At 53.2% G+C, this 25,536-nt stretch overlaps 1 protein-coding gene across 1 annotated transcript in view; it reads right to left on the bottom strand.

Moving 5' to 3' along the window:
• Positions 1-24,853, bottom strand: part of LOC109729477 (E3 ubiquitin-protein ligase RNF213-like) — a 103,804-nt gene extending 78,951 nt beyond the window's left edge. Inside the window, exons 1-13 of the mRNA XM_075994002.1 lie at positions 24,806-24,853; positions 23,760-23,905; positions 17,710-17,867; positions 15,887-16,174; positions 15,204-15,379; positions 14,639-14,797; positions 14,224-14,426; positions 12,265-12,548; positions 11,425-11,681; positions 10,223-10,420; positions 2,918-3,134; positions 2,373-2,428; positions 762-915 (exon numbers count right to left, since the gene is read on the bottom strand). Coding sequence (XP_075850117.1) covers positions 762-915; positions 2,373-2,428; positions 2,918-3,134; positions 10,223-10,420; positions 11,425-11,681; positions 12,265-12,548; positions 14,224-14,426; positions 14,639-14,797; positions 15,204-15,379; positions 15,887-16,174; positions 17,710-17,867; positions 23,760-23,859 — 2,250 coding nt within the window. The 5' untranslated portion in view covers positions 23,860-23,905; positions 24,806-24,853. The remainder of the gene's footprint in view (positions 1-761; positions 916-2,372; positions 2,429-2,917; positions 3,135-10,222; positions 10,421-11,424; positions 11,682-12,264; positions 12,549-14,223; positions 14,427-14,638; positions 14,798-15,203; positions 15,380-15,886; positions 16,175-17,709; positions 17,868-23,759; positions 23,906-24,805) is intronic.
• Positions 24,854-25,536: the final 683 nt, after the last annotated feature.

Raw genomic sequence — 25,536 nt, 5'->3', positions numbered from 1 at the left:
TTCTATCACTAAAGTCACAGTTCTGACTTGAGTATGGTTAAAAAACTAACGGCCAGTCCAGACGTAAAACCTTACATCACTTTCACAGCGAGGCCCAGAGTGGGGGACTGACGCACAGAAACGGACAGGGAACCACTGGTATCCCCGACCATGCGGACACATCTCAGAGACACGATGCCTCGTGAACAGTGGGACCAGAACGCGAGCGCTGGGGGAAGAGGTAGGAAGGGTGGCGCCTTCATGGGGGTGGGGACAGGGGGGCGCAGAGGAGCAGGGTCCTCGAGGGGCCAGGGCCGGGCCTGGCGCATGGGCGTGTGCCTGAGGACACACGGGTGGCCTTGTGTGCCAGGCTGCTGCATTCTTGCGACGAAAAGACGCACGCACGCGTGGGAAGGACCGTGCTTCCCGTGTGTGTCTGGGAGGAACGTGGTCCCCACAGTCCACAGTGGACAACACAGCCCGAGAAAGAGCAAGGTCGCCGTGCAGGCAAGGCCTGGCCTGGACAGCTCTTCCACCTCCGGGGGCCATTGGAGGGCCACACAGGAACTCCCTTCCTCCCTCCCTCTCGAGGGAGCGCAGGAGGCAGAGCGCACCCGAGACACCCTCAGCGCCCGGGACCGGGCCTGCGTCGCGTGGGTGCCCGACCCGTATTTCACTCTCGGTCCAGCCATGCGAGAACTGAGTCCGGTCCCTTTGTAATCGAGGCTGCTTAAATTCCACACCGACCCTGGGCAGGACGCGGGTGCGTCCACCCCACTCACCACGGCGGGCTGAAGAGCGACAACAGTGCGGACGATCTCGGCCGACAAGGCGGGAATCTCATAAAGGCCCACAGTCTTGGTGACACCGCAGACAGCCTCGTGCAGCCTCAGGCACACGGCCGGGTAGGACTGTGACAAGGTCTCCTCGGGAATGCTGCCCCGGAAGGAGTGGAGAGAAAGCACTGCAGTCGTTGAGGAGAAACGAGAGGACGGTACCCAGTGTGGCAACCCAGTCCCTTCCCTTTAAGATAACTAACTGCGAGGCCTTTATTCGACCTCATCTCGGCTAGCACCCGGACAATTTTTCCATCGGTCTTTAAGAAGTGACTACGATAAAATGGAAACAAAGCCCTTTTGTTTTGCCTCTGTAGTCTCAACTGTTCTAACAAAAGCAAGTTAAAATATTTCTAAGTGCATTCCCTTATTTGAAAATAAGCAAGGGACACATATTACTAAATGTTAAAATACTACATAAATTGTTTAAAATGTTGATAAAGAAAACGGGAAAGGGGGAGACGGAAGGAAGTGGCAGGAGAGCACGCGGTGCGTGTGGCGTCCCCACCGACCCGACTCTGCGGACCGGGCCCGTGCTCCTGACTCCCGGGGCAGAGCTGGGAGGCGGCGGGTGGGTGAGAAGGCAGATTGGGGGCGCCATGAGAAAGGACTCGCTGGGTGACTCTGGGACACAGTGCTGGGGCCCTGCAGTCACAGGTGCTCGCCACGGATGGAGACACGGCGCTGCCGCCTGCCTCCTGATCACCCCGGGAGCCCCGGTGAGCAAACGCTGGAAGTGCCCCGAGAGTCAGAACATGCGTCGCTCCCTGGGACGTTTCTGCTCTCCTGCATTCCGCACACTCGCGCCACAGGGCGTCAGAGCACACACACTTGCAGACGCAAATGACTTCTGATAATTACGTGAAGCTACCTTGGGTGCTTATTTTCAGCTTTACATGTTTTGCAAAAAACATCTAAAGGCTAAATGTTAAAGAAATGCAAGCTGGGCGTGGTGGCTCACGCCTGTAATCCTAGCACTCTGGGAGGCTGAGGCGGTCGGATTGCTCGAGGTCAGGAGTTCGAAACCAGCCTGAGCAAGAGCAAGACCCCGTCTCTACTATAAAAAAATAGAAAGAAATTAATTGGCCAACTAATATATATAGAAAATTAGCTGGGCATGGTGGCACATGTCTGTAGTCCCAGCTACTCGGGAGGCTGAGGCAGGAGGATCGCTTGAGCCCAGGAGTTTGAGGCTGCTGTGAGCTAGGCTGACGCCACGGCACTCACTCTAGCCTGGGCAACAAGCGAGACTCTGTCTCAAAAAAAAAAAAAAAAAGAAAAAGAAATGCAGCACACAAACACAAATATGATGATCGCTTAAAAATACATGGATAAATGTAAAGGGCGGGTGGAAATAATACAAAATCTTAGCAGCTTAATACAACATCTATCACATCCCTTGAAAGGACTTGGATGACTGCGCTGATGGCCTGAAGGGAGAAGCTGGCCAAGCGCTGTCACCTTCCTGCTACGGCTGCCCGTGCGAGATAGCCAGCCGGGGCAGTGACAGGGAGAGCCTGGGGCCCGAGAGAGGCTGCGCTCTGCTTTCCTACTTACTTGTGGTGGTAAGCGCCCAGGAGGTGCAACAGCATCTTTAAGATGCTATCAACATCCTAGGGTGGTGAAGAAAAGAAAAACAGGAAAGAAGATTAATCACGACACCACTGTCATTGCTAAAAACAGAGCTGGAAAAAATCCAATGCACATAAGATATAAATGCTTTCCTTCTTACAGATTTTACCATGCTCATATACTAATCTTGCATCTCTCACAAATAAAATTCGAGATTTAAAATTATTTTCTCCACCCAAAAACTGTGAAAGGAAAGACAGCATCTATGAAGTGCATCCCAAGCGATCACGTCCGGCTCCGCCCTGTGCCGTCAGAAATGACAGAAGGCCACAGTCTCCTTGAACGGCTCTCACTGAAACAGAATAAACTCGAGGAAATCAACCTTGAGCCCTAACTAATAATGACTTATCTGGATTCTCTCGTTTCTTGGTGCTTCACTCTGTCCGTTTTCCAGAAAAGGAGGATCGAGAGCCTTCAGTGCCTAGTTTTCAATCTGGTTTTGTTAAGCAAGGACTTAAGAGACGACAGACCTTCAGATTTTGGTGAGAGATTTTCGTAAGTCCTCCCAGCCGGTAGTAAGTCCCCAGAAGACAGTCACCAACAGGAAAATGGCCCAGGTATTCAACGAAGCTCTTCATATACTGAGCCAAGTCACTCAGAGGCAGCAGGCTAAACCAGGATCGGAAGAGATATTCGTCTACCTTCAGCAAATGCCTCTTCCCTACCACATACTGAAGTGGTTCGCTCCTGTATAAAAGAAACAGGGACAGAGAAATAGGACGCAGTGAGAGCAGTAAAACAGACAGAGTTAAGACAAATGAAAATAGTTCTGGGGCCTCTAGGAAGTCCAGATTTCAAAAATGATTTGAATGGGCCAGGTGCAGTGGCTCATGCTTATAATCCCAGCACTCTGGGAGGCCCAGGCAGGAGCATTGCCTGAGGCCAGGAGTTCCAGACCAGCCTGAGTAAGAGGGAGGCCCAGTCTATACTCAAAATGGAAAAATTTGCTGGGTGCGGAGATGCACACCTGTAGTCCCAACTACTCAGGAGGCTGAGGCAGAAGGATTGCTTGAGCCCAGGAGTTTGAGGCTACAGGGAGCTATGATGACACTACTGCACTCTAGCTGGGGCGACAGAATAAAACTCTGTCTAAAAAAAAAGAGAGATTTAAATGCTATGTGGGAAACAAAAATCAGTAATGAATCGAATGGAAAGTAAGCAGTAGCATATTAAGAATTCACGGAAATGGATGAACCTCGGCAGCATTGTGCTGAGTGGCAAGGGCCAGGCATGGAAGGACAGATACTGCTGGTCCCACCCGTGCAAAGTCCCCAGAGAAGTCGAGCTTGTGGAGACAGACGGTAAAAGGGAGGTGACCAGGGCTAGGGGGACAGGGAATGGGAGGCTAATGATTAATGGGGACAGAGTTTTGGTTTGGGAGGATGAGAAAGTTCTGGAGAGGGATGGTGGTGACAACCGCACAGCGATGTGGATGTCCTTAACGCAGGACGCTGTGCACGCAACAGTGGTCAACACGGAGAATTCTACGTCATGTCTGTTTCACCACGACACAAAAAAGGGTTCAGCAAGAATTAAGCCTTCTGATGAATTATTCATGAGTTTCCAGGATCGAACAATCCCGGTGAGCTCAGCGAAGGCCCTTAGGTGACGCTGATTCTACGGCACTGTGCTGCGGCTCCAAAAGCTGGCAGCTGCCAAAATAAATACAGCACGGTGCACAGAAGCGACCGAAAGTTATGAAAAGCCTATCGATAAAGGCCCACTGGGTACGAAAGGCCACTGTCACCTGAAAGGCTGTGTTTAGGGCCGACGCTGGTGTCTGGCCATGGCCCAGTGTTAACTAAATTTCTTCCAGATAGTTGCTATACCTTTGAAGGGCATTTAAAATACATATAATCATATAAATAATTTTAGTTTGCCTTTAATTTCAAAGGGTCCCAGTAATAGTGAAGAAACAAGACTTAGCTCACTCATTCACCCTGAACGTCCGCAGGCTGCTACGGGGGGGAGGGGCTGCTGTAGGCGGACGGGATGTGGAGTAGCGTCCCCGCCAAAAGACAAAATAAATGGGAGCAGTTGCCTGCGCTTGGGAATTAGCAGTAGTACTAATTTTTTTCATATTTAATTTGGATGTTTTTTAATTTAATTTTTATACTAAAATTTGATTTCTGCTTTTCCTTTCATAGATCGTGCTTTCTATGTATTCTCTGAGAAATCTTACCACGAGACTGAATTATTTAGAAGTGTGCTGTCACATTTGCAAATATTTAGGGTTTTTCCAGGTGTCTTTCTGTTAGCTCAGCTGCGGTGAAGGAACACGCTCCCTCCGCAGGATTCAAACCCTCTTCAACATCACGAGAGCTGTTTGGTCGTCAATGCTGGATGTGCACACTGCCACTGTCGGGGAGTTCCACAGGTGCCAGTCGGGCCCCCTTGGTCAGGAGCGCTGCTGTCTAGGTCACCTACATCCGCACTGTGCCCTACCGTGACAGAGGCTGAAAGCTCCAAATGGCATTGCAGGCTTACCTATTTCTCCTCTCTGCTCTACCGGTTTTTGCCATCGTGTTATCTGATTTCTATTTGTCATGTCTGTCGTATGCTCCTCTGCTATTCCTTCCTTCCTCCCTGCATCCCTCCCTCCCTCCCTCCCTTCCTTCTGTTCTTTTGAGACCTAGTCGTGCTCTGTCGCCCTGCCTAGAGTGCAATGGCATCATCATAGCTCTCACTGCAACCTCAAACTCCTGGGCTCAAGGGATCCTCCTCCCTCAGCCTCCCAAGTAGCAGCGGCTACAGGTGCACACCATCGCAGCCAGCTAATTTTTCTATTTTTTGGAGATGGGGTCTTGCTCTTGCTCAAGCTGGTCTCAAACTCCTGAGCTCCAGCAATCCTCCCACCTCAGCCTCCCAGAGTACTGGGATTACAGGCGTGAGCCACCCCACCTGGCCTGACTTTCTTAATTGATGAGATATGTATATTTTAGTATTCCATTTTACCTTTCATTTAACATTTTTTTTGAGTTTTTTTTTTTTACTTTATTTTAGCGTATTGGGAGGGTACAAGTGTTAAGGTTACATATATTACCCATGCCCCCCTCCCCACTTGAGTAAGCGCTTCAAGCGTGCCCATCCCCCAAATGTTGCACATCTTACTCGTTTTGGTTGTATATACCCATCCCTTCCTCCCCCTCCCACCCTCTGGACACCCGATAAATGTTACTCCTATATGTCCACTTAGGTGTTGATCTGTTAACACCAATTTGCTGGTGAGGACATGTGGTCCTTTCATTTAACTTTTAGCTCTGCATTTATAAGGAAGCTTTGGCTATCCTCCTCCCCCCTACACTGCCCCACCTCTAATGCCCGCTATTACGCTCTCTGCTTCTATAAGGTTAACTTTTTTAGCTTCCAGGTAAGAGTGAGAACATGTGGTATTTACCTTTCTGTGCATGGCTTATTTCATTTAACATAATGTCCTCCAAGTTCATCTATGTTGCTGCAAATGACAGAATTCTGTTCCTTTTTATGGCTAAATAGCATTCCACTATGTATACGTACAACATTGTCTTTCTCCATTCATCTGTTGATGGGTGCTTAGGTTGATTCCACATCTTGGCTACTGTGAACAGTGTTGTAGCAAACAAGGGGTGCAGATGCCTCTTTGATACCCTGATTGCCTTTCCTCTGGATAAACGCCCAGTGGTGGGGTGCTGGATCATATGATAGTTCTATTTTTAGGTTTTTGAGGAACCTCCACACTGTCCTCCATAGTGGCTGTGCTAATTTGCACCCCACAATGTGTAAGAGCCCCCCTTTCTCTGCATAATCACAGGAATTTTTTAATCTTTTTGGTAACAGCCATTCTAACGGGGATAAGATGTTATCTTGTAGTAGTTTTGATTTGCATTTCCCTAATGATTAGTGATGTTGAGCATTTTTTCATATACCTGTTGACCATTTGTATATCTTCTTTTGAGATGTCTACATAGCTCATTTGCCCATTTTTTAATCAGATGATCATTATTTATTTATTTATTTATTTTTGCAGTTGAGTTATTTGGGTTCTTTTAATCCCCTGTCGTATGAATAGTTTGCAAATATGTTCTGCCATTCTGCAGGTTGTCTCTTCACCTTGTTGATAATTTCCTTTGCTTTGCAGAAGCTTTTAGGTTTGATATAATCCCATTTGCTTATTTTTCCTTTTGTTATCTGTGCTTTTGAGGTCTTATCCATAAAATATCTTCCCAGAACAAAGTCCTCAAACATTTTCCCAATGTTTTTTTTCCAGTAGTTTCATAGTTTTGGGTCTTCCATTCTAGTCTTCCATCCACTACAACTTGATATTTTGTATTTAGTGAGAAATAAGGGCCTAGTTTCATATCCGTCTGCATATGGATATCCAGTTTTCCCAGTGTCTTTTATTGAAGAGAGTGTCCTTCCCCCAGTGAATGCACTTGCACCTCTGCCAGAAATCTGCTAGCAGTAAATATGTGGATTTATTTCTTGGTTCTCTGTTCTGTTACATTGGTCTAGGTGTCTGTTTTTATGCCTGTCCCATGCTGTTTTGATTACTGTAGCTTTGTAGTAGAATTTGAAGCACAATAGCGTGATACCTCCTGCTTTGCTCTTTTTTTTTTCTTATGGAACAAAAACTTTAATTGCCATTGCAAAAAACATCCGTATTAAGTAGAAACTATTTCCGATAAACATAACATTAGTAAAGAATATTTCTGGAAGGTGGAGGTAATGGGATTTAAAATTCTGGCAGCAATAGAACAGTCCCAGATGGTTAGGCTGAGGCCAACATACAAAGAGAACAAAATCATTGTCTATGGAGAATTTTGGACAAAACCTGGAGAAATATTACACTGCACATAAGCCAAATTGAATTGGTTTTACAAGTGTTGTAATGTTTCACATAGTAAAAGGTTTTTTCTACATGTGCTCTAATTTCACAGCAAGAGTGGCACAGAAGACCTAAACAGAAGATGGCATTCGCGCAAGACATCCACCTCTTTCTACAATAACGCATACAATTCAAACCGATTAACTATCGTGACAGCTGGGGCTTCTGCAGGTGCAAGGTGGTGGTGATGGAGAGCATGGTCCCTGGTATTGGCATTTAGAAAGCAGCTGCCACCTTCTACGTGTGTTCTCTTTTTGCAGTTTTTCTTCAGTTTTCTTAATTAATTCTGCTGTTGTTGCTGCTTCTTAGCAAAACTGGTAAAAAAAAATAATAATTATTATAATCACTGAACACAGCACTCTGGCAATCAAGAAGCTTAAAGCCTTTAGCCGTCCAGGGCACAGAAAGTGGCACGCAGCACTCAGGACTCTGGTTAGCCAACTAGGTGGTCTTGACTCCCCCAGCTCTCCCGGTCAGGCCTTCGCAGCAGGTCTGACTTAAGTTTGTTTCAAAGCCAACATAGGAAAATTCTGGTTCTGGAGTGATGTGAATACTCCGGTAAGTTCCAACCGATTTTATTCAGTCCACGGAACAGCCACCGGGAGTAAACAGTGTGGCATCAATGACGACCTGGCATCAGGTCACAGTTCTGCTCTCACACGTGGCACCAGCACTGCCTGTCATGTGGAGCCGCTCCAGAACTGCTGGGTCAAGCTCACGGACCAGAGTTTCCAGAGTTTGCCTGGGGGCTGATAACTCCACTCTGGGAATGGAGTATGTAAGAACCAACAGCCAGAATTCTTAGGTCCCGTCAATGTGCTGCTCCACCTGGGAAAACTGCATTAAGAACTCCGCTTGTTCATGGAAATTCCAGCGTGGGTGCCGTCGGTGAGCAGGCTTCGTGGAATTCTTACCAGAAGACAAGTGGCTCTGAATCGAGTCAAATCCGCCGTAACCCCGAGCGAGCTGCGCAGGGCACCGAGCTCTCAGCAGGAGGGCGGCAGCACATCTTCAAAGTCAGACTCTCTGAGTACGCAGTTTCCTGCTTGTCAGCTTTTGTCACCTAGGACTGAACTCTGCATGTCCTTCCAAAGTCTGTCCTACTCACATCTTGGGAGAGCGAGAAAGTATCCAACTCCTTGGTGGAGAACCAAACCCCCAACCCCGTCTCGGTCCTTTCAAAAAAATGAGAGAACCAACAACCACAGAAAATCAGCTGCATTAAACCGCCGCGGCCACCTCTGCTGCGCATTCTCCCAGCGGGGTCACTGAGGTTCAGGTTCCTTTTTCAGCGATCATGTTATATTAATTTTTTTAAGAACTAATAACATTTTCCTGGCTTTCTCCTGAGTGGAAGTGGAAGGTCAGTCTGTTGGAAACAGGCAGACACAGTTCTGCCTCCGGCAGCAGCCGCTGCCCTGTTAGGGACGGAGCGAGCGCAGGCTTGCTCAGGATTGCTTTGGGCTTTTTGTGGATCCGTACAAATTTTAGGATTTTATTTTCTGTTTCTACTAAGCCTGTCACTGGTACTTGGTTGGGAGTGCGACAGTGCAGTTTTTAATGGGACGTGCATGGCCCGCAGAGGATGGATTCACATCATATCTCCGATTAGTCCAGGGCTTCTCCCCAATCATCCTGCAGACGGAGGGAGTGACCTCTAACTCCAGCCTTTAAAAAGGTGCTCGTTATTTTCAATGTTGTTGGATAGACTATTACTGTTTGGATAAGACAATCACATTGACTTGAAACACCTCAACTGGCAAAGAGCTTGAAATTGGTGAAATGTCAGAGAAAAAATTATCTAAATCAATATATTATAATATAATTTAATAATGACTTACAATGTGATTTTAAATATGCATGCATCATTAAGTTAATTAAATATGTGTCTTTTTTTTTTTTTTAAGACAGAGTCCTACTCTGTTGCCCAGGCTAGAATGCCATAGCGTCAGCCTAACTCACAGCAACCTCAAACTCCTGGGCTCAAGCAATCCTCCTGCCTCAGCCTCCAGAGTAGCTGGGATAATAGGCATGTGCCACCATGCCTGGCTAATTTTTTTTTTCTGTATATTTTTAGTTAGCCAATTAATCTTTTTCTATTTTTTTTAGTAGAGATGGGGTCTCATTCCTGCTCAGGCTGGTTTCGAACTCCTAACCTTGAGCGATCCTCCCGCTCCAGCTCCCACAGTGCTAGGATTATAGGTGTGAGCCACCACGCCCGGCTAAATATGCATCTAACTTTCCCCAGAGACCTTTTCTGGTAGCATTTCCTTGTGATCAAGGTTGAGGTCCTCGAGCTGGGGTCGGGGACCGGGATTATAACAGGGCCATCGCTCCTCTCGGGGAGCAAAGGTGCACGCGGCTGACAGCGCGCAAAGCCTTCGACCTAGCAGTGCTACCTGCGGGCGTTTATCTCGAGGGAATATTGAACAGCAGAAACACAAGGGTGCTTGTTACATTATTACTAAACGAAGCTGCAGAAACAACCCAAATGCCCGAAAACAGAGAACCAGCCAAATGACAGTTGGCACGGACTTTAGATGGCGCCCTCAGCAGTCGCCATGGTAACGATGTAGGTGTGTGTGGACACGGAAAGGTCACAGAACATTAAGTGGCGGACACTTGACGGCACCTTCTCATCTTTCCAGCACATGAAGCCCCCCCAAGCCCACATCTGTGCTAAGCCCGGATGTCTATGCACAGTGAGAGCAACGGCGGTCACCTCTAGGGCTGCAGGTCAACTTTGCATTCTTCTTTACAGTTTTAGGATTTAAAATGCTAAAAGAAGCGGATGTCACACGCGCCGTCAGGAGCGGGACGGAGGTCACCGTGGAGCCCACTGGGGCTCCGGGCAGCGCGGCGCGGGCGTCAGTCCCAAATCTGCACCCGCCAGTGCCGCGCCGCGACTTACCGGAACGCCATTTTCTCCCGGAACTGCGAGAAGGAGAGTCCCTCGAGGGCTGCCCAGGTGTCCTCAGGCCGACTCCTGGTGTCCTTCCCTCCAGGGGACGGCTTCTCACAGTGGTGCAGCACGGGCAGCGTGCCCAGCCAGCGGAACAGCCGCTTGTCGATGCACGAGTGGCACAGGGCCACCAGGTACTGGCGCCAGCTAGAAGGGGAGCGGAGGCCCCACCGTGAGCCGAGGGTGGCCACTGGCTCCGCTGTCCCCAGGGAAAGGGCGCACCCCACACACACGCACGAGCACCTGCGCGCTCCCCTGGGCCCCCACCCTGGTGCCTTGGGCCCTTCGTGGGCCCCTGGATCCCCACGGCAAAGCCCCGGTGGGCTATTGCCGCCCACGAGGAGGCTGAGAAGTGGGGTGCGAGCTGCGTAACCGACTGCCGTGCGCCAGAGCTGGGAGCTGAGTCCAGGCCACCTGGTCGCGGTAAGTCCAAACACAGAGCAACTTTTTCAACGTGAGGGGCGAGCCCCCGGACGAAGCCCGGTGCCTTTCCTCACGTCACGGAACGCGAGTGCCTGTCAGCGCTGTGACACGTGAGGGCGGCTTTGCACGCCCCTCGCCACCTTCCTCCTCCTTTTCTAAGTGCACAGGGGGAGCCGGGTGTTGTAATCTGCCACACCAAGAGGCAGATGTCCTAATATAAACCGCCTGATGTTACTCTCAAGGTCCAAGTGGCACAGCCACAGAAAACACTGTGAGCAGCCCCTGCGACCATCAGGGCTCGGGGGGTCCGAGGAGGTCTCCCCACCAGGTCAAAGGCCACCGCCGGGTCTCCGGCAAACCTTCCAGGCAGAGGCTGCGGAGGAAGCCCGCCACTCCTGCCCACGCCCTCAAGCCGGACGCCTGCGGCAAGCGTCGCACCCCGACACCCCCAAATGCACGCACACGGAGGCTTCGCGTGAGACAGCACGGAGCTTCTGAAAAGCAGGTATTCAACAGCATGTGGAATCTAATAAAGTTTAAAATGATACATGTGCTAGGAAAAGGCTAGAGCAAGAAACACTGAAATGGCAACAGCGAGTGGTAAAATCCGGGGTGGTTTTGTTTCTTCCTCACTGGGCTTCCAGCCATTCTGTCCAGCACGTGTTTTGCAATCAGATAAAATCCCTACGAGTGGCCGTAAAACCTCTTGACAAAAAAATTCACAATACCTCTGAGCTGTCCTGAGGATGTGGCTGAGGTCGTCGTGAAGGTCGTGCGGTGAGCTGGCGTCCGGGACAAGCATGCGACACAGCAAGTCCAGGTCATCTTCTGACATGGGCAAGCCGAACTTTTCCACCGAGAAAAGCACGACCAGGCCCATTCTCAGTCTGCTCCTCACCGGGCGGCCGTCAGGCAGAGAGTCCCCCGACCCGTCCAGAAATGGGTCCATTTGCTTTTTCAAATACTCCCACAAGTCCTTCTTCACCTGGTCCCAGGAGAAAAGGAAGAGGCGTGAACCACGGCGTTGACTCGGTCACAGGTGGCCAGAGCTGCCCGTCACTTCCGTGAGCTCCACAGCAGCGGCCAGGGGACCGAGGCCCCAAGGGGCAGGGAGGGCTCCACGGACGGCTCACACCCTCCGCCCCCGCCTCCCTGCCGCACCGCTGGGAGCCGTGGGAGTGCAGAGAGGTGCAGTCCAGAGTCCCTGGCCTGCAGGGGACTCTCAGGTGGGGACCTCGATGCTCACAGGGGTTCACTTGTCACCTCAGAAGCAGCTCCAGGGCTGCCTCAAGACCACCCGGACCACAGCCCCGCTGGGAGAAGCTGTTCCACCCTCTGTCCACTCTGCCCCAAGGCCACGGAGGACTCGGGGCCAAGGCGGGGGCTCAGATGTGCAGCCGGGGGAGAGGGGGACACAGGGAGGGCAGGGGGGTCAGGAGGTGGCACTAGGAGGGAAGGACGGAGAAGGCGACCTGCCCCCACCTGCACCCTGACCCATGGGGTCACAGGGTCATCCAGACACTAGTAGGTCAGGTGACGCGGCTGGTGACACAAAGGAAGCCTGGTACCTCTTTCTCCCCATAGCGCAAATCGCTCCAGGGCTGTGCACGTCCTTCGTAGATCATGGGCGCTCGGACGACAGAGTAAAACTGCTGGAACTGGGTGAAGAAGCTGTTTAAGTTGATGGCATCCCAGGTCTGGAGGACACTGAAGATGCTGTCCAGCATCACGGTGGCGGCCCGCTGCTTCCTTTTCACCAGCGACCTCCTCCTCTCTTCTGTTACGTGGTCTAGGACTCCCTGGAACATCTCAAGAGGCCTCATACAAATTATGTCATCGTACTGATGCCACTCTAAGAGGGACAGAAAAACAGTATTGTACCCAAGATGGTGAACACCCTTGAGACCCAGACACTGCCCTAGAGGGCTGATGGTGACGGGCAGAACTGGGAGCGAGTGGGCCAGAGGAGGGGAAGGAAGGAGGAAAACCAAAGACCCGGCAAACTGACGCCGTCCACACGCCGCGCCGGGGTCGGCCCCTACCCGGTGCGGACAGACAGCCCAGACTCCCCACCGTGATGGGAGAGAAACCCGAGCTCACAGGATTGAGTGGGCCTGAAAATACGACGACAGATCTAACCCTGTGGCTCAGCAAGCTTGGTAACTGAGTTCCTTAAACACGATCACCGGGAGGTCCCGCACGCTGTACCGCAACTGCGTCCCGCACTAGCAATGGGGCACCACCCTGCTAGGTTCCTCAGTTGGTGCCAGTGCTGTCGGCCCTTGGCGGGGTACCCGGCACAGGGCGGGGCCTGAATTCACGGCTGCGCTTAGGACCAGGTGCCCAGGGCATGCGTGTGGTCCTGCGGTACCAGATGAGGTCAAATGTAAAATAATTGGACAGCAAAAGAGGACGGAGAGATGGCCAGAGGCCACATGAACACACACAGGTGAAAGTCAGTCAGCGTGCCCAGCGTCTGCACGGCCTCCCAAGGTCTCCTGGCCGGCTGCACCCCAGGGCGGGTTCCCCGGCAGGCCCGCCCGCCCCGCCCTGCCAGACTCGTGACTGTAGCTGTGGCGCAGTCCTCACCTCCTGGCGAGCTTCTCCTGACCTCCAGGCCAAATCCCCACCACGTGTCCCTTTCACTGGGGCATCCAGGTGGCGTTTATCATATTAGGAATTCCATGTTTATTTATGGGGTCATCAGACGAATGCCTATTTTCTCAAAGCTTAACTTCTCAGAGTGCACTGTCTAGGGGTCGAAACCACACTCGCAAGAAAAGAGAAAGGTATATTGTAAAGAGTTACTGGGACTCTGTCTTTGTCCAACGTAGAATAATAGGGACTAGATTTACACTCTTCTGTGTCTGCCCTAAACAACCGAACAAAACAAACAAGACATCTGTTTACAAGACACTGCACACCAGGCAACGAAGGTCAATGAAGGTTGCCGCGGGGCGGGAACAGGCGAGGGATCCCTGAGTGTCCCCAGGCCTCTGCGCGGGGCAGGGCTGGGAGTCGGGGTCGAGCAAGACAAGCAGAGTGTGCAGGCGGAGCACTGGAGGGAGGACAGGAGTGAGGTGTGAGGACCGCAGAGGGCGCTGCTCCAGTGCTCCCCGCCAGGAGGAGAAGCCCCCAAGTGGGCACCAGCAGGTGGACGGGTGAGCAAAAGGTGCGCAGGGCGACAGGCGGCAGGAGCCTGGGATGCGGCTTTGGAATGCCTGTGACCTGCTCACGCCCCTGCTGCCCCGAACCCGCACCCAGCCCTTCCTGTACCCAGCCCTACCGCCAGCTGCATTTTCTCCCCTCTCTCGTAATCAAAAATCCTTCCCTGTTTCCTCTTGCAAGTAAGCGGTGTGTCACGCTGCGCTAAAGGGAGAGCCAACGTGTCTCTGACTGACCAGAGACACGACCCAACCGTCATGGAACGCCGAGGGGCGGAGAGGACCTGCACGGACCGGGCGAGTCCGCGCTCTGCAGAGTGAGGCCGTCCCGCAGCCCTGGCACCCACGCAGCTGCGCGCTTACCTCCTGCGCCCAGGAGTGAAGATTTTATGCACAGGCAGCGGTTGACGTGCTCGCCCTGCCTCTGTGGGACCTTGTAGATGAACTCGTACTCCCCAGAGCCCTTGTCGTGCCCAACGACGTACTTGTAAGGGATGGGTGTGTCCAGGTGCCGCCTGGAAATGACGGCGCTGCCCTCGACCAGCCAGCCCTCCTCGGGCAGGTGCCTGTGAAGAACGGGGTTCAGCCAGTTACCCCAAAATCCTACGCCGGAAATCGCAGTCCTCAAACACAGCATGCAGTGCAGACCCAAAGGTGCAAACCGATGCTGACCACCAGGAGGCTTCTAGAACAAGACACGGTTTAAAAAGGGCCACGACGAAACGTGTCACCGAAAGGCATGGCCAGGGAGATTTCGTCTTCCCCGCGGGGGGCTCACCTGGTGCAGTGCAGCTCGCAGACGCGCCTGCTCCATTGCGGCTGCCCAAGCTCCCCTCCCCCGCGGACAAACAACGTATGGCGGTCGGGGTTGAAATCAAAGTGTTTGGAGAGGATGGCGTGGAAGTACACCGTGACGCCTTCTCCGGGGCTCGGCGGGCTGCGGGAAGCCAAGGAGGAATCTGGTCGTAGCAGAATCCGCCCACCCATCCGAGTGCACACGCATCCTAGAATCCAGTGCACATCCCACCCTGCCCACCGCGTGGGTCCTCTCTCCTGTCCCTCTGAAACGGAGGAAGAGGAAGGCGGCACACAGTGGCCGACCCTGCCCCCCTCTGGAGTGCTGGGGGCAGCGAGGAAGGCACCAGTCAGGGTCTGGGTGGTGACAGCCCCCCCAGCTCCCTAAGGCTCTAGGACTCCAGGGACTGTGGGCAGACAGCAGTTGGGACAGGTGCCCCTCCCCGCCCACCTCCTGAGCAGTCCCCTTTCCCACGGAGCTAAGCCCCCCGACCAGAGGGCACTGGCTCCTCAGGCTGCCACCTCCCCCGCCAGGGGCCACACCCAACCTGGCCGTGACTTCCTGCGGGACGGGGCTCTGGTGGCTCTGCTCCTTCTCGCTCTTCGCAGCCGCGGCACAGCCTCTGCTGTTCCCTTCTGGCTCCTTCGGGCCTCCCCCCTGCCCGCGCTCCTTCTCAGCAGCGTTCTCCCCAGCAACGGCCGCCTCGTCCTTGGTCTCGGCCTCCTGGAACGAGTACGCAGCCCTGACCATCATGGCCAGCTTCCACGTTGGCCCCGACAGCGGACGCTTCTCACAGCAGCCAGAGTGGCCATGTCCCTTCCCTGCTCGGGACCTTCCGTGCCTTTGGCCCACTGACCACGGCCACCAAGAGCGCCTGTCCCCAACCTCATCCAAGGTCCGACCCTCTGGCATGGAAGCAGTCCCCACCCCTCTTCTCCTTGAGGCAGCAGGAGAGGTTGGATCTCAGGGACAGTCGCCAGCAGCCCTCCCCAGGGTACCTGGATCAGGCCTGCCTTCTAGGAGAGGAGCCGTCTGCAGTCGTTTGGCCCAGGGATGGATGGCCCCAGAAGGGGCATGCTGGGCTGTGGGGCCTGGCTGTACCCACCCCACCCACCACGCAGGGGACTGTCCCAGACAGCCAGGCTGGCAGCCCCCCGTGAGGACCCCAGGCCAAGCCACCCTCCACCGCACACCTAGGGCAGCACCCACCAGCCCCAACCCCCTTCGTACACACAGAACTCCACCGTCTGATGGATAAAACCACGCCTCCCAGGGCGGTCGGCAGGCGCTCTCCTCCAGTGTCGGGTAGAGCATGTCCCCACACTGGCTGCCCAAGAGTCTCTGCGTTTCTGAACTGCTGTCTTCGACCTCCGCCCATCGCTCTGTGAGCATGTGGTCGGCGCTATTTCTCAGCAGGCGTCGGTAGAGCCCTGCGGCCATGACCTTCCACATGTGTGTGAACCTTTCCTGGCCTTGGATCATCCAGTTCTGAGCTTGCCAGTTTCTGGGCTTGCCAGTCTACATGGGCACAGTAATACGAATAAGGTTCTTTTCGTGAGGCTTAGACATTTTCCGTAATTTTATGAATGTTTATGTATATTTTCTGGAACTCTACGGCGGCTGTTTTACACTGAAATCTATAACCAATCTGGTACCGGTCGGCACTCCACACCTGCAGATCCGACCAACCACAGATCAAACATATTTGGGAAAAAATAATATAAATTTCGAAAACGCAGTATAACAGCTACCTCCACGGCACGTACACCGCATCAGGCACGATAAGCAATCAGAGACGTGTCAAGTCCGAGGGAGGAGGGCGCAGGTCATGCACACACCCTGACCCTTTTGCTGCGCCGTTTCACGCCAGGGACTGCGGCGCCCTCGGATTCTGGTGCCCCAGGGGTCCTGCAACCAGCGCGCACGGACACCCAGGACCCCTGCGCATGCCGGCGTGCGCGAGTTGGGAATACGCTCGTTTCCCCCCTGCTGAGTCGTGGTTCAGACAGCCACGCTTAGACAGCCACGCTTAATGCCTCAACCGCCACATCTGCTTTACCACGCCCCCGTCCCCAGGCACTGCAGCGTCACCCGATCTCCCAGTTAGGGGTAAGAAGGGCTTTACCCAAACTTTACCCCAGGTGGTCCAGGCTCGGGGCTGGCCATCCCCGCTCTGGAAGGGATGACTCTCCAAGGCAACGACTCAAGCGCACACGCGCACCCCACGGACAGCACTGCCCGCGGCATCACGGCTACCCCAGTCCCGCCATGGGGCACCACCCACAAGGAGCAACAGATGGAATGCCAGCCCCCACCCGGAAGGAAAGGAAACTTCCACTGTCCAGTGCCCAGCAGGACACCGGAGAGCCAGACACAGCCAGCCGGGTCCGCACAGGGCTGAGCGTGGGCACCGCAGCCCTTCTCTTCTCATCACGCTCCCTGAACACGTCTAGGATGCACCCTGGAAGGCCTCCCTATTGCTCCCACCAGTTCCCGCCCTGGGGACGCATCCTCTAGGGGTCTGACTCGTCTATGGGGCTGTCGGAGGCCGGAGGGAGACAGAAGAGGGCTCAGCCGCCCCCCCAGGAAGAGCATCCCACCAGCCAGCTCGTGTCCCGAGCACCCAGAGAGAGCTGTGGGGCACCTCTGGGCTTGCACCCTGGACGGGAACACACCCAGAGAACGGGGGGACACATGTGTGACTGAAGCTCAGCCCCGCCCCCAGCCACGGCTTCCGGGAAACGCACAGTGTCGGGGCCTGTGCAGGGACGGGGAAGGCGGGGACTCCAGAGGCCTGGAACCCAGAGACTCTGGTGACGGACTCGTCAGGCGCAGAAGGGGCCGCTCTGCTCTGGCCAGAGGGCAAGGTTCAGCAGTGGCATTTCGGGGGCCAGCTGTGCAGCAAGGCTGCCCTGGAGAGGACACCGTGGGGACACAGGGGCCAGCAAGGGAGACGCAGCGCCCACCTTGCTCAGCCACAGATGAAACTGCACCAGACGGCAGCTCCGTGCAGAGCGAGAACAGGGAATGGGGAGGTGGGGCAGCACACTCACCTGCTGGACAATCCAAGGGGCTTCAGAACAGGGGTCGTCTGGGCTTTCTGGACAATCACCTGAGCCTGGGGTCAGGCAAGGGCTCCCTTCCTCCTTCGCCTCCTCCCCACACTCCAAGCCGCCCTCCGGGGCCGCTGCAGCATCACTGCGCCCGGGATCTGCAAGCAGACAAAGGAAGGGTCAGGCCTCGGCCAGGGAGCAGCACAGGGAACGGGCCTCCCCACGCGCGTGTGAGGGGCGAGCCCGGTCCTCCCTCCGAGGTCCTTCCTGTGCCCCCTGACCTGAGCAGGGCCTGGTTTCTTCTTCAGGTGGGCAGAAAGGGGCCAGGCACCCCAGCCTCCCACAACGAGGGCAAATCAGACAGAGGCAGGGGGCAGGCCGAATGTCCAGCCCCTCCCCGACAACGTCCACATCAGCATATTCACCTGGACGCTGTCCAGGGACGTCGGTGGCACCTCAGACTCCACGGCTCTCAAAGGGAGCCGGCCACGCTGTCCTCCTCTACCAAAAAAGCTCCTACCATTGTCTCCGGAGCGGGCGCCTCTCCCAGCGGCAACCCAGGGCTCTCCAGACACTTCTCTGTCCAGCACCGTCTGCCCAGGAGTCTGCCTCCAGAATCACGCACGTTCAGGGCCGACACCCAACAGCACTGACCACCTGATCCAGGAGCCCCCCAACCTCACCCTTGCTATGCGTTAGACATAGCCTGTCTGTTCCCACCAAAGCTCATGCTGAAATCTGAGCTCCAAAGTGGCAGTGTTGGGAGGTGGGGCCTGGGGCAGACCCCCGTAGCCTGGGTTAGTTCCCTTGAGAACGGGGATTATAAAGCCAGGACACCGCTCAGGTTTTCCTCTTTCCACGTGTCCACTTCCCCTCTGACCTTCTCTGCCATGTCATGAGGCTGCACAGAAGCTCTTCCCAGGAGCCGGGGCCATGCACTTGAACTGCTCACCCTGCAGAACCGAGCTAAATAGACCTCCTTACAAATTCTCCAGTCTCAGGTATTTTATAGCAACACAAAACTGACTCAGACACCCTCCAAGGGCTCCCAGTTTCCAAACTCTGGGTCTCAATGACTCACCACTCTGACACATACTCCTGGCAGTACCATTTCAAGTCTGATTTTCCATATAGAAACTTCTCTCAGCCTCACCTGCAGAGACTCCTCTCCATAACCCTATGCCTGCCCTGGCTAGTCCCCTGCCCTGCATACTTGCTCCCCAAATCCCTGCCATCCTCCCTCTCCTATCACCCAGTTTCATCACTGCCCTTTTCCTCCTGTGAAAGTTTTGGAACATGCTGTCCTTATTCCCCTTTGAGTCCCAAGTGCCTGGACATATGAGTGCTCAGGAATTAATAAAGTTTATAAACAAGACTCAAAATTGAAAACTAATCCTCTAAACTTCTACTTACATACACACACAAAAAACATTACAGGCAAAAGTTAGAAGCTGGAGAATATTTTAACACACAGCCAGAGTCACTTCTCTGGGCAGCAGATATTTCATATCAACTGGAGATTCAGAGCTTGCTGCCTCCCACCACACCCAGCTGAGGGACAGCCCTGATCAGTCTAACCCAGTCAGAACCTGGTACTTCCCCTGGCCCCAGTGACTGACTCAGGGATGGGCCCATTGGCAAGAAGAGCAGAAGGGTCTAGGGCTGGCTTACTGGAGTCCCTGACATAACCCCTCACCCTGCCTACAGATACTCCCAAATAGCCATCCCTTTCTGCCTCTTTATCACCACTAGACCAGGCTTACAAGAAATTCTTAAGGAAGGCTTATATCTGGAAGTAGAAAGATGATAAATGCCATCTTGAAAACATGCAAATCTATAAAACACACTGGTAGAGCCAATACACAAAAGAGAATGAGAAGGAAATCAAATCTTAACACTATGAAAACCACACAATTATAAAAATAAATAATAAGAGAGCAAGTAAGGAACAAAAATATACAAAAAAATAAACCAGGAAACAACCAATAAAATGACAGGCCTCACCTATCGGCCATAACCTTCAATGTAAATGCATTAAACTCCCCCCCATTTAAAAGACATAGACTGGCTGAATGGATTAAAAGATAAGACCCAATTACATGCTACCTACAAGAAACTCACCTTACCTGGAAAGACACACACAGACTGAAAGTGAAGGGATGGAAAAAGATATTCCATGCAAATGCAAACCAAAAGTGAGTAGGAGTAGCTATAAATATATAAGCAAAAGAAACTTCAAGTTAAAAACTGTAAAAAGAGACAAGGACATTACATAATAATAAAGGGATCAATTCAGGAAGAAAATATAACAATTGTAAATATATATGCACTAAACAGAAGAGCACTCAGATATATAAAGCAAATAAATTAGCTCTAAAGGGAGAGCTAGATCTCAGTATAATAATAGTTGGGGACTTTAACACCCCTCTCTCAGCATTGGGTAGATCATCTAGACAAAAAAAATCAACAGAGCAATACCAGATTGAAACTGCACCATAGACCAAATGGACGTAACACAACATTACACCCAACAGCTGCAGAATATAATTTTTTAATCAGCACATGGAACATTCTCTGGGATTGGCCATACAAAACAAGTCTCAAAAAAAATTTTTTTAATTGAAATCATATCAAGCATCTTATCTAACCACAATGGAATAAATCTAGACATCAATAACAAGAAGAACTTTTGAAACTATACAAATATATGTTAATTAAACAACATGCTCCTGAACAACCAATGGGTGAAGGAAGAACTTACAAACAAAATTTTTAAATTCCTTCCAACAAATTAAAATAGAAATACAACATACCAAAACTTATGGGATACAGAAAAAACAGTATTAACAGGCAAGTTATAGCAATAAATACCCACCTCAAAAAACTAGAAAGATTTCAAATAAACAATGTAACAATGCACCTTAAGGAACTAGAAAAGCAAGAACAAACCAAACCCAAATTTAGTAGGAGAAAAGAAGTAATAAAGGTCAGAGCAGAAATAAACAAAATTAAGACTAAAAAACAATGCAAAAGAACAACAAAACAGTAAGTTAGGTTTTTTTTTTTTGCAAAGATAAATTAAATCAATAAATCATCAGCTAGACTAAGAAACAAAGAGAGAAGACTCAAACAGAATCAGAAATGGATACCACAGAAATACAGAGGATCATTAAAGACTACTACAAACAACTATATACCAATAAATTAAAAAATCCAGAGGAAACAGATGAATTCCTGGACACATACAACTTACCAAGACTGAACCAAGAAGTAGCTGGTACTGACCAATAACAAGTGATGAGATTGAGTCAGTAATAAAAAGTCTTCCAACAAAGAAAAGTCCAGGACTGGATGGTTTTGCATTTGACCAAAACTTTAAAGAAGAATTAATATAAATTTTTCTCAAACAATTCAAAAAAATTGAAGTGGAAGGAATTCTCAACTCATTCTACCAGCCCAGCATAACCCTGATACAAAAACTAGGCAAGGACAAAACAAAAAAAGAAAACAACAGGTCAGTATCCCTGATGAACACAGATGCAGAAATCCTCAACAAAAGACAAGCAAACCCAATCCAACAGCACAGAAGAAAGATAATACAGCACAATCCAGTGTGGTTTATCCCAGGAATGCAAGGATGGTTCGACATATGGAAATCAGTAAATGTCATACATCACATCAGTAGAGTGAAACACAAAAACCATAGAGCATCTCAATAGATGTAGAAAAAGCCTTTGATAATATTGAACCGCACTTCATGGTAAAAACTCTCAATTAATTAGGTATAGAGAGAAAGTACTTGAATGTAATAAAGCCTCTATGTATAAACCCACAACTATCATCTTACTGAACATGGAAAAGCTGAAAGGTTTTCCATGAAAAACCAGAACAAGACAAGGATGTCCTCTCTCATCCCTTTAATGCACATAGTAGTGGACGTCCTAGCCAGAGAAATTAGGCAAGAGAAACAAATAAAAGGTATCCAAATTGGAAAGGAGAAAGTCAAATTGTCCCTGTTTGCAAAAAGCATGACCTTTATATAGAGAAAAATATAAATATTCCACAAAAATCTCAGAACAGATAAATTCAATAAAGTTACAGGATATAAAATTATTGTACAAAAATCTGGCAACGTGCTATGGCTCACACCTCTAATCCTAGCACTCTGAGAAGCCAAGGTGGGAGGATCACTTGAGGGCAGGAGTTCAAGACCACACTAAGCAAGAGTAAGACCTCACCTCTACAAAAAGAAAAAATGAGTAAGGCCTGGTGGTGCACACCTGTAGTGCCAGCTACTTGGGAGGCAGAGGCAGGAGGGAGGATCACTTGAGCTCAGGAGTTTGAGACCAGCCTGAGCAAGAGCCAGAGCCCGTCTCTACCAAAATTAGCAAAAATGATGCTGGATAGTGTCTGCCCATGTTGAGGGCAGATCTTCCCCACCTAGTCCCCTTAGGCTCACTCAATAATCTCTGGAAACACGCTCACTGACACATCCTAAAATTATGCGTTACCAGTTCTCTAGGAACCCCTTAATCCAGGCACACTGACACCTAAGATACGCCCAGGACCAGGCAGCCAGGCGCCTCCGGGCAGACAGCACGGTGGCCTCCACTGGCCCCACAGACTCCCGCCCTGCCGGCTCCTAGGGCCGGGCCTGCCTGCGCCCCTCTCCTGCCGCCCCCAGAGCCAGTGTCTGCCAGCAGCAGGCAGCTCTGCCGCAGACACGCGTGCACCTCACACGCCCGCGCAGCACGTGTTTACAAACTACACGGGGTCCCGTGAACCTGCTTTGGTGCACGCAGCAAGTAAACGCCGGGCACCTGCTGTGCGCCAGGCACCGCGCGAGGACCCTGGGACAAAGCAGTGCACGGAGGAGCAGAAGTCCCCTAGAAAGCCACGCTGGTGTGGCCCGAGGGCTCTGAGAGGAGAAGAGCCGGTGGGGCGCACCTGGCGTCTGGGGAGGGGCCGGCGGAAGCTTCCGATGGGCGGTCAGAGCGGCCTCCCCAGAGGGGCCAGCTGGGCAGAGGCCGAGGGAGGAAAGCGGCGGCTGTGCGGTCGCAGCACACCGAGCGTGTCCAGGAAGGGCAGGGAGCCCGGTGGGCTCTGGGGCCGCGGGGAGCAGGGCAGCAGGACCGGTGGGCAGCGTCTAGGAGGCCCCTGTGGGCCCCTGTACGGACTCCAGCCTGCGCTCCGAGTTGAACTGGTAGCGGAGGGGTCGGGGAGGGTTCGTGGTTTGACTCTGCTGTGCGAGTGTCAGAGGCAGGGCAGGAAGGAAATCGGGGGCCAGCAGGGGCCACTGCCACCACCCCCGAGGACGGCAGATGTGGGCTGTGAAGGAAGGAGAGGGCCGGGGACAGTGCTGGGGCTGGGCGGGGGCAGCGGGAAGGACCAGCCGGCCAGAGGGGAGCAGGCTCCGCACCTGGAAGGGCTGAAGGTTCACCCAGCGCCCAGGCCACGGCGTGGCGGCGGTGTTCAGGCGCCAGGTTCAGGGTGGAAGGATGAACGGGGCTGCCAGTGCGTGGGTGGCAGTTAAAACCACAGAAGTGGATGAGCCACTGAGAGAGGCAGGGGGAACAGCCCAGAGGGGAACCACAGTCTGAGGCCACGGAAGCCAACGAAACTGAGGACGGACCCGGCCGGTCAGCAGGTGGGCGCACCTGACACCCTGCTCTGCCCGTCTCTCCACGGGCCTCCCTCCCTGTCCCTCCCAAACACACCCCGCGAACACCTCCGACTCCCCATGGCACCCGCTGGACCCTCTAAGACCCCTCAGCTCAGCCGGACACTCCTCCTTCCCGAGGGCAAGCAGAGCCCTGTTTCTAGGAAACAAAACTGAAAGTTTAAAAAGTCACAGGCTCCTCCAGCAAAGGACCCAATAAAACTGTTCTTCTAAGGAAAGTGCTTCTCGGGGGAGTCTTAGCCACCTCGGACCCTGCCCTGCCTGGGCTGCCTGCTGGCCACGGCTCCCGTTTCCTGGAAAGGCGGCAGGACAGGCTGGCTGCCCACCACCGGGGGTCCCCACTGGGTCCCCATCTTCCCCGGGGCCTCACCTGCCACGGGGGCCACAGGAGGAGGCAGTCTGTGTCCGCACTGGCTGCAGAACTTGGGGGCTTCCTCTTTGCAGACATGCTGGCACGAAGGACACTCCATGCCTCCGGCGGGGGCTGCTGGAGGCCGCGTCTGCCCAGCTGCAGGTCTGGAAGCAAGAGCAGGAGTCTGAGGCGGCCCCTTATATACCTTGCCTGCTGTCATGTGACCAGGCTCCATTTTGGTTTCACTTTCTAGGAAAGTGAAATTGCAGTGGCCCAGAAGGTCCCCTGGTCAATGGAAACCCAGCACATTCCCTGCAGCCAGTAGCCCTGTCACTTCTCCATCCCAAGCTCCTCCCTCACCTGCCTGCCCACCCCCTGCAGCCCACACCCCGCCCCCAGTCTGAGACTGTCCCTGGGAAGAGTCATGGGTCACTTCCCTGGCCGAGGGGAGGAGGGGGCCTCCAGACAGGTAAGGCGTTGGAGGCGTGCCCAGAGCAAGGCGGTGGCCTCCTCGTCCCCCCCACAGGTGAGGATCAAGACATGAACAGCTCTCACAGCTCACGGGGCCACCGGTGAAGCCCCCGTGCTTGGCGCTGCCCTCTGCCCTCAGAGCAGCCTCTGTGGGGGCGGCATCAAACCAGGGCGGGGGGGGGGGCTCAGCTAAGCCGGGTCAAGGCCGGGACTCGGGCTGGGCACTCGGCCTCCAGGGCTCCTACTGTGTGCAGGCCGAGGGTGCAGACAGCTCATGGCCACCGCCTCTCTCCACGGCAAGACTCCCAAGGGCCTGCCCCACCCACCGCCCTGTCTGAGGCCCGGGACCCACAACTGCAGGAGCAGTGGCCAGAGCCGGCGGTCTCAGCACACCGTGAGCTCCTGCCTGCAGATCCGGGACGGGACGAGGTGCGTAGGCAGAGAGGAGAGGCCAGCCAGAGACGCCAGGGGCCCCAGCAGTTCTGCGGAGAGGGGCAGGAGATTCCTTGAGACTGCATCTGCGTGACAAGACACCTTCTACCCAGAGGCCACCCCCCCAGGCCCCTGCCTGAGGCTGTGAAAACTGCCATCACCTGTCCCTTCCTGCGTCAGGCTCCCGTTTGCACACAATAAATTTGGAGGCCTCTACTCCCGACATCTGTCTACTGTCATTTTATTCCAGAGACTCAAGTTCTCTCTCCTTCAGAGAGTAGAGGGAGAGCTTAAAACTCCCTACACCTGCCCCAGCCAGGCCCGAGGCCCCATGCCGCCCCTCCCCCTCTCTACACATCCCCTGAAGCACCACCACTGCTGCACTTCCCGGCAGACACGGAAACTCAGAAGAGGCTCAGGAAATCCCTCCCCACAAAGCATCCTGTTGCTCTGAGCCTGCACAAGGAGCCTAGAGACAGAGGCGAGTGCCCCAGGCTCCCAACTCTTCCCCCAGCTGGCTGACACTTCCGGCTCTCTTCCCCGGGCACTGCTTCAAACCCCATCCCCCAACCCCGGGCACTGCTTCAAACCCCATCCCCCAACCCCGGGCACTGCTTCAAACCCCATCCCCCAACCCCCACGGAAGACGGAGGCCACTTTGCACTTGCTGGTCCTCCCTCCCCACCTCCTGCGGGTGCCTCTTGCTCCGTTGGGCGGTGCCTTCCTCTGAGAACTCACGGTGAGGAAAGACGCGGTGTCTTTTGCAGCTGCGCTTTTCAGGTGCTGCAATTGGTGAAGGGAAGATTCTGGACGGAGCCGCGGGCGCCAGGTGTGGCCGTCCCTGTCCAGGTCTGGGTCCGCCCAGCTCCTCGGTCCGCGCTGGGGCCCATCC

This window comes from Microcebus murinus, chromosome 18, assembly GCF_040939455.1.
Source record: "Microcebus murinus isolate Inina chromosome 18, M.murinus_Inina_mat1.0, whole genome shotgun sequence".
In the NCBI taxonomy this organism is placed as follows: domain Eukaryota; kingdom Metazoa; phylum Chordata; class Mammalia; order Primates; family Cheirogaleidae; genus Microcebus; species Microcebus murinus.
This window is presented reverse-complemented; position numbering and strand designations above follow the sequence as displayed.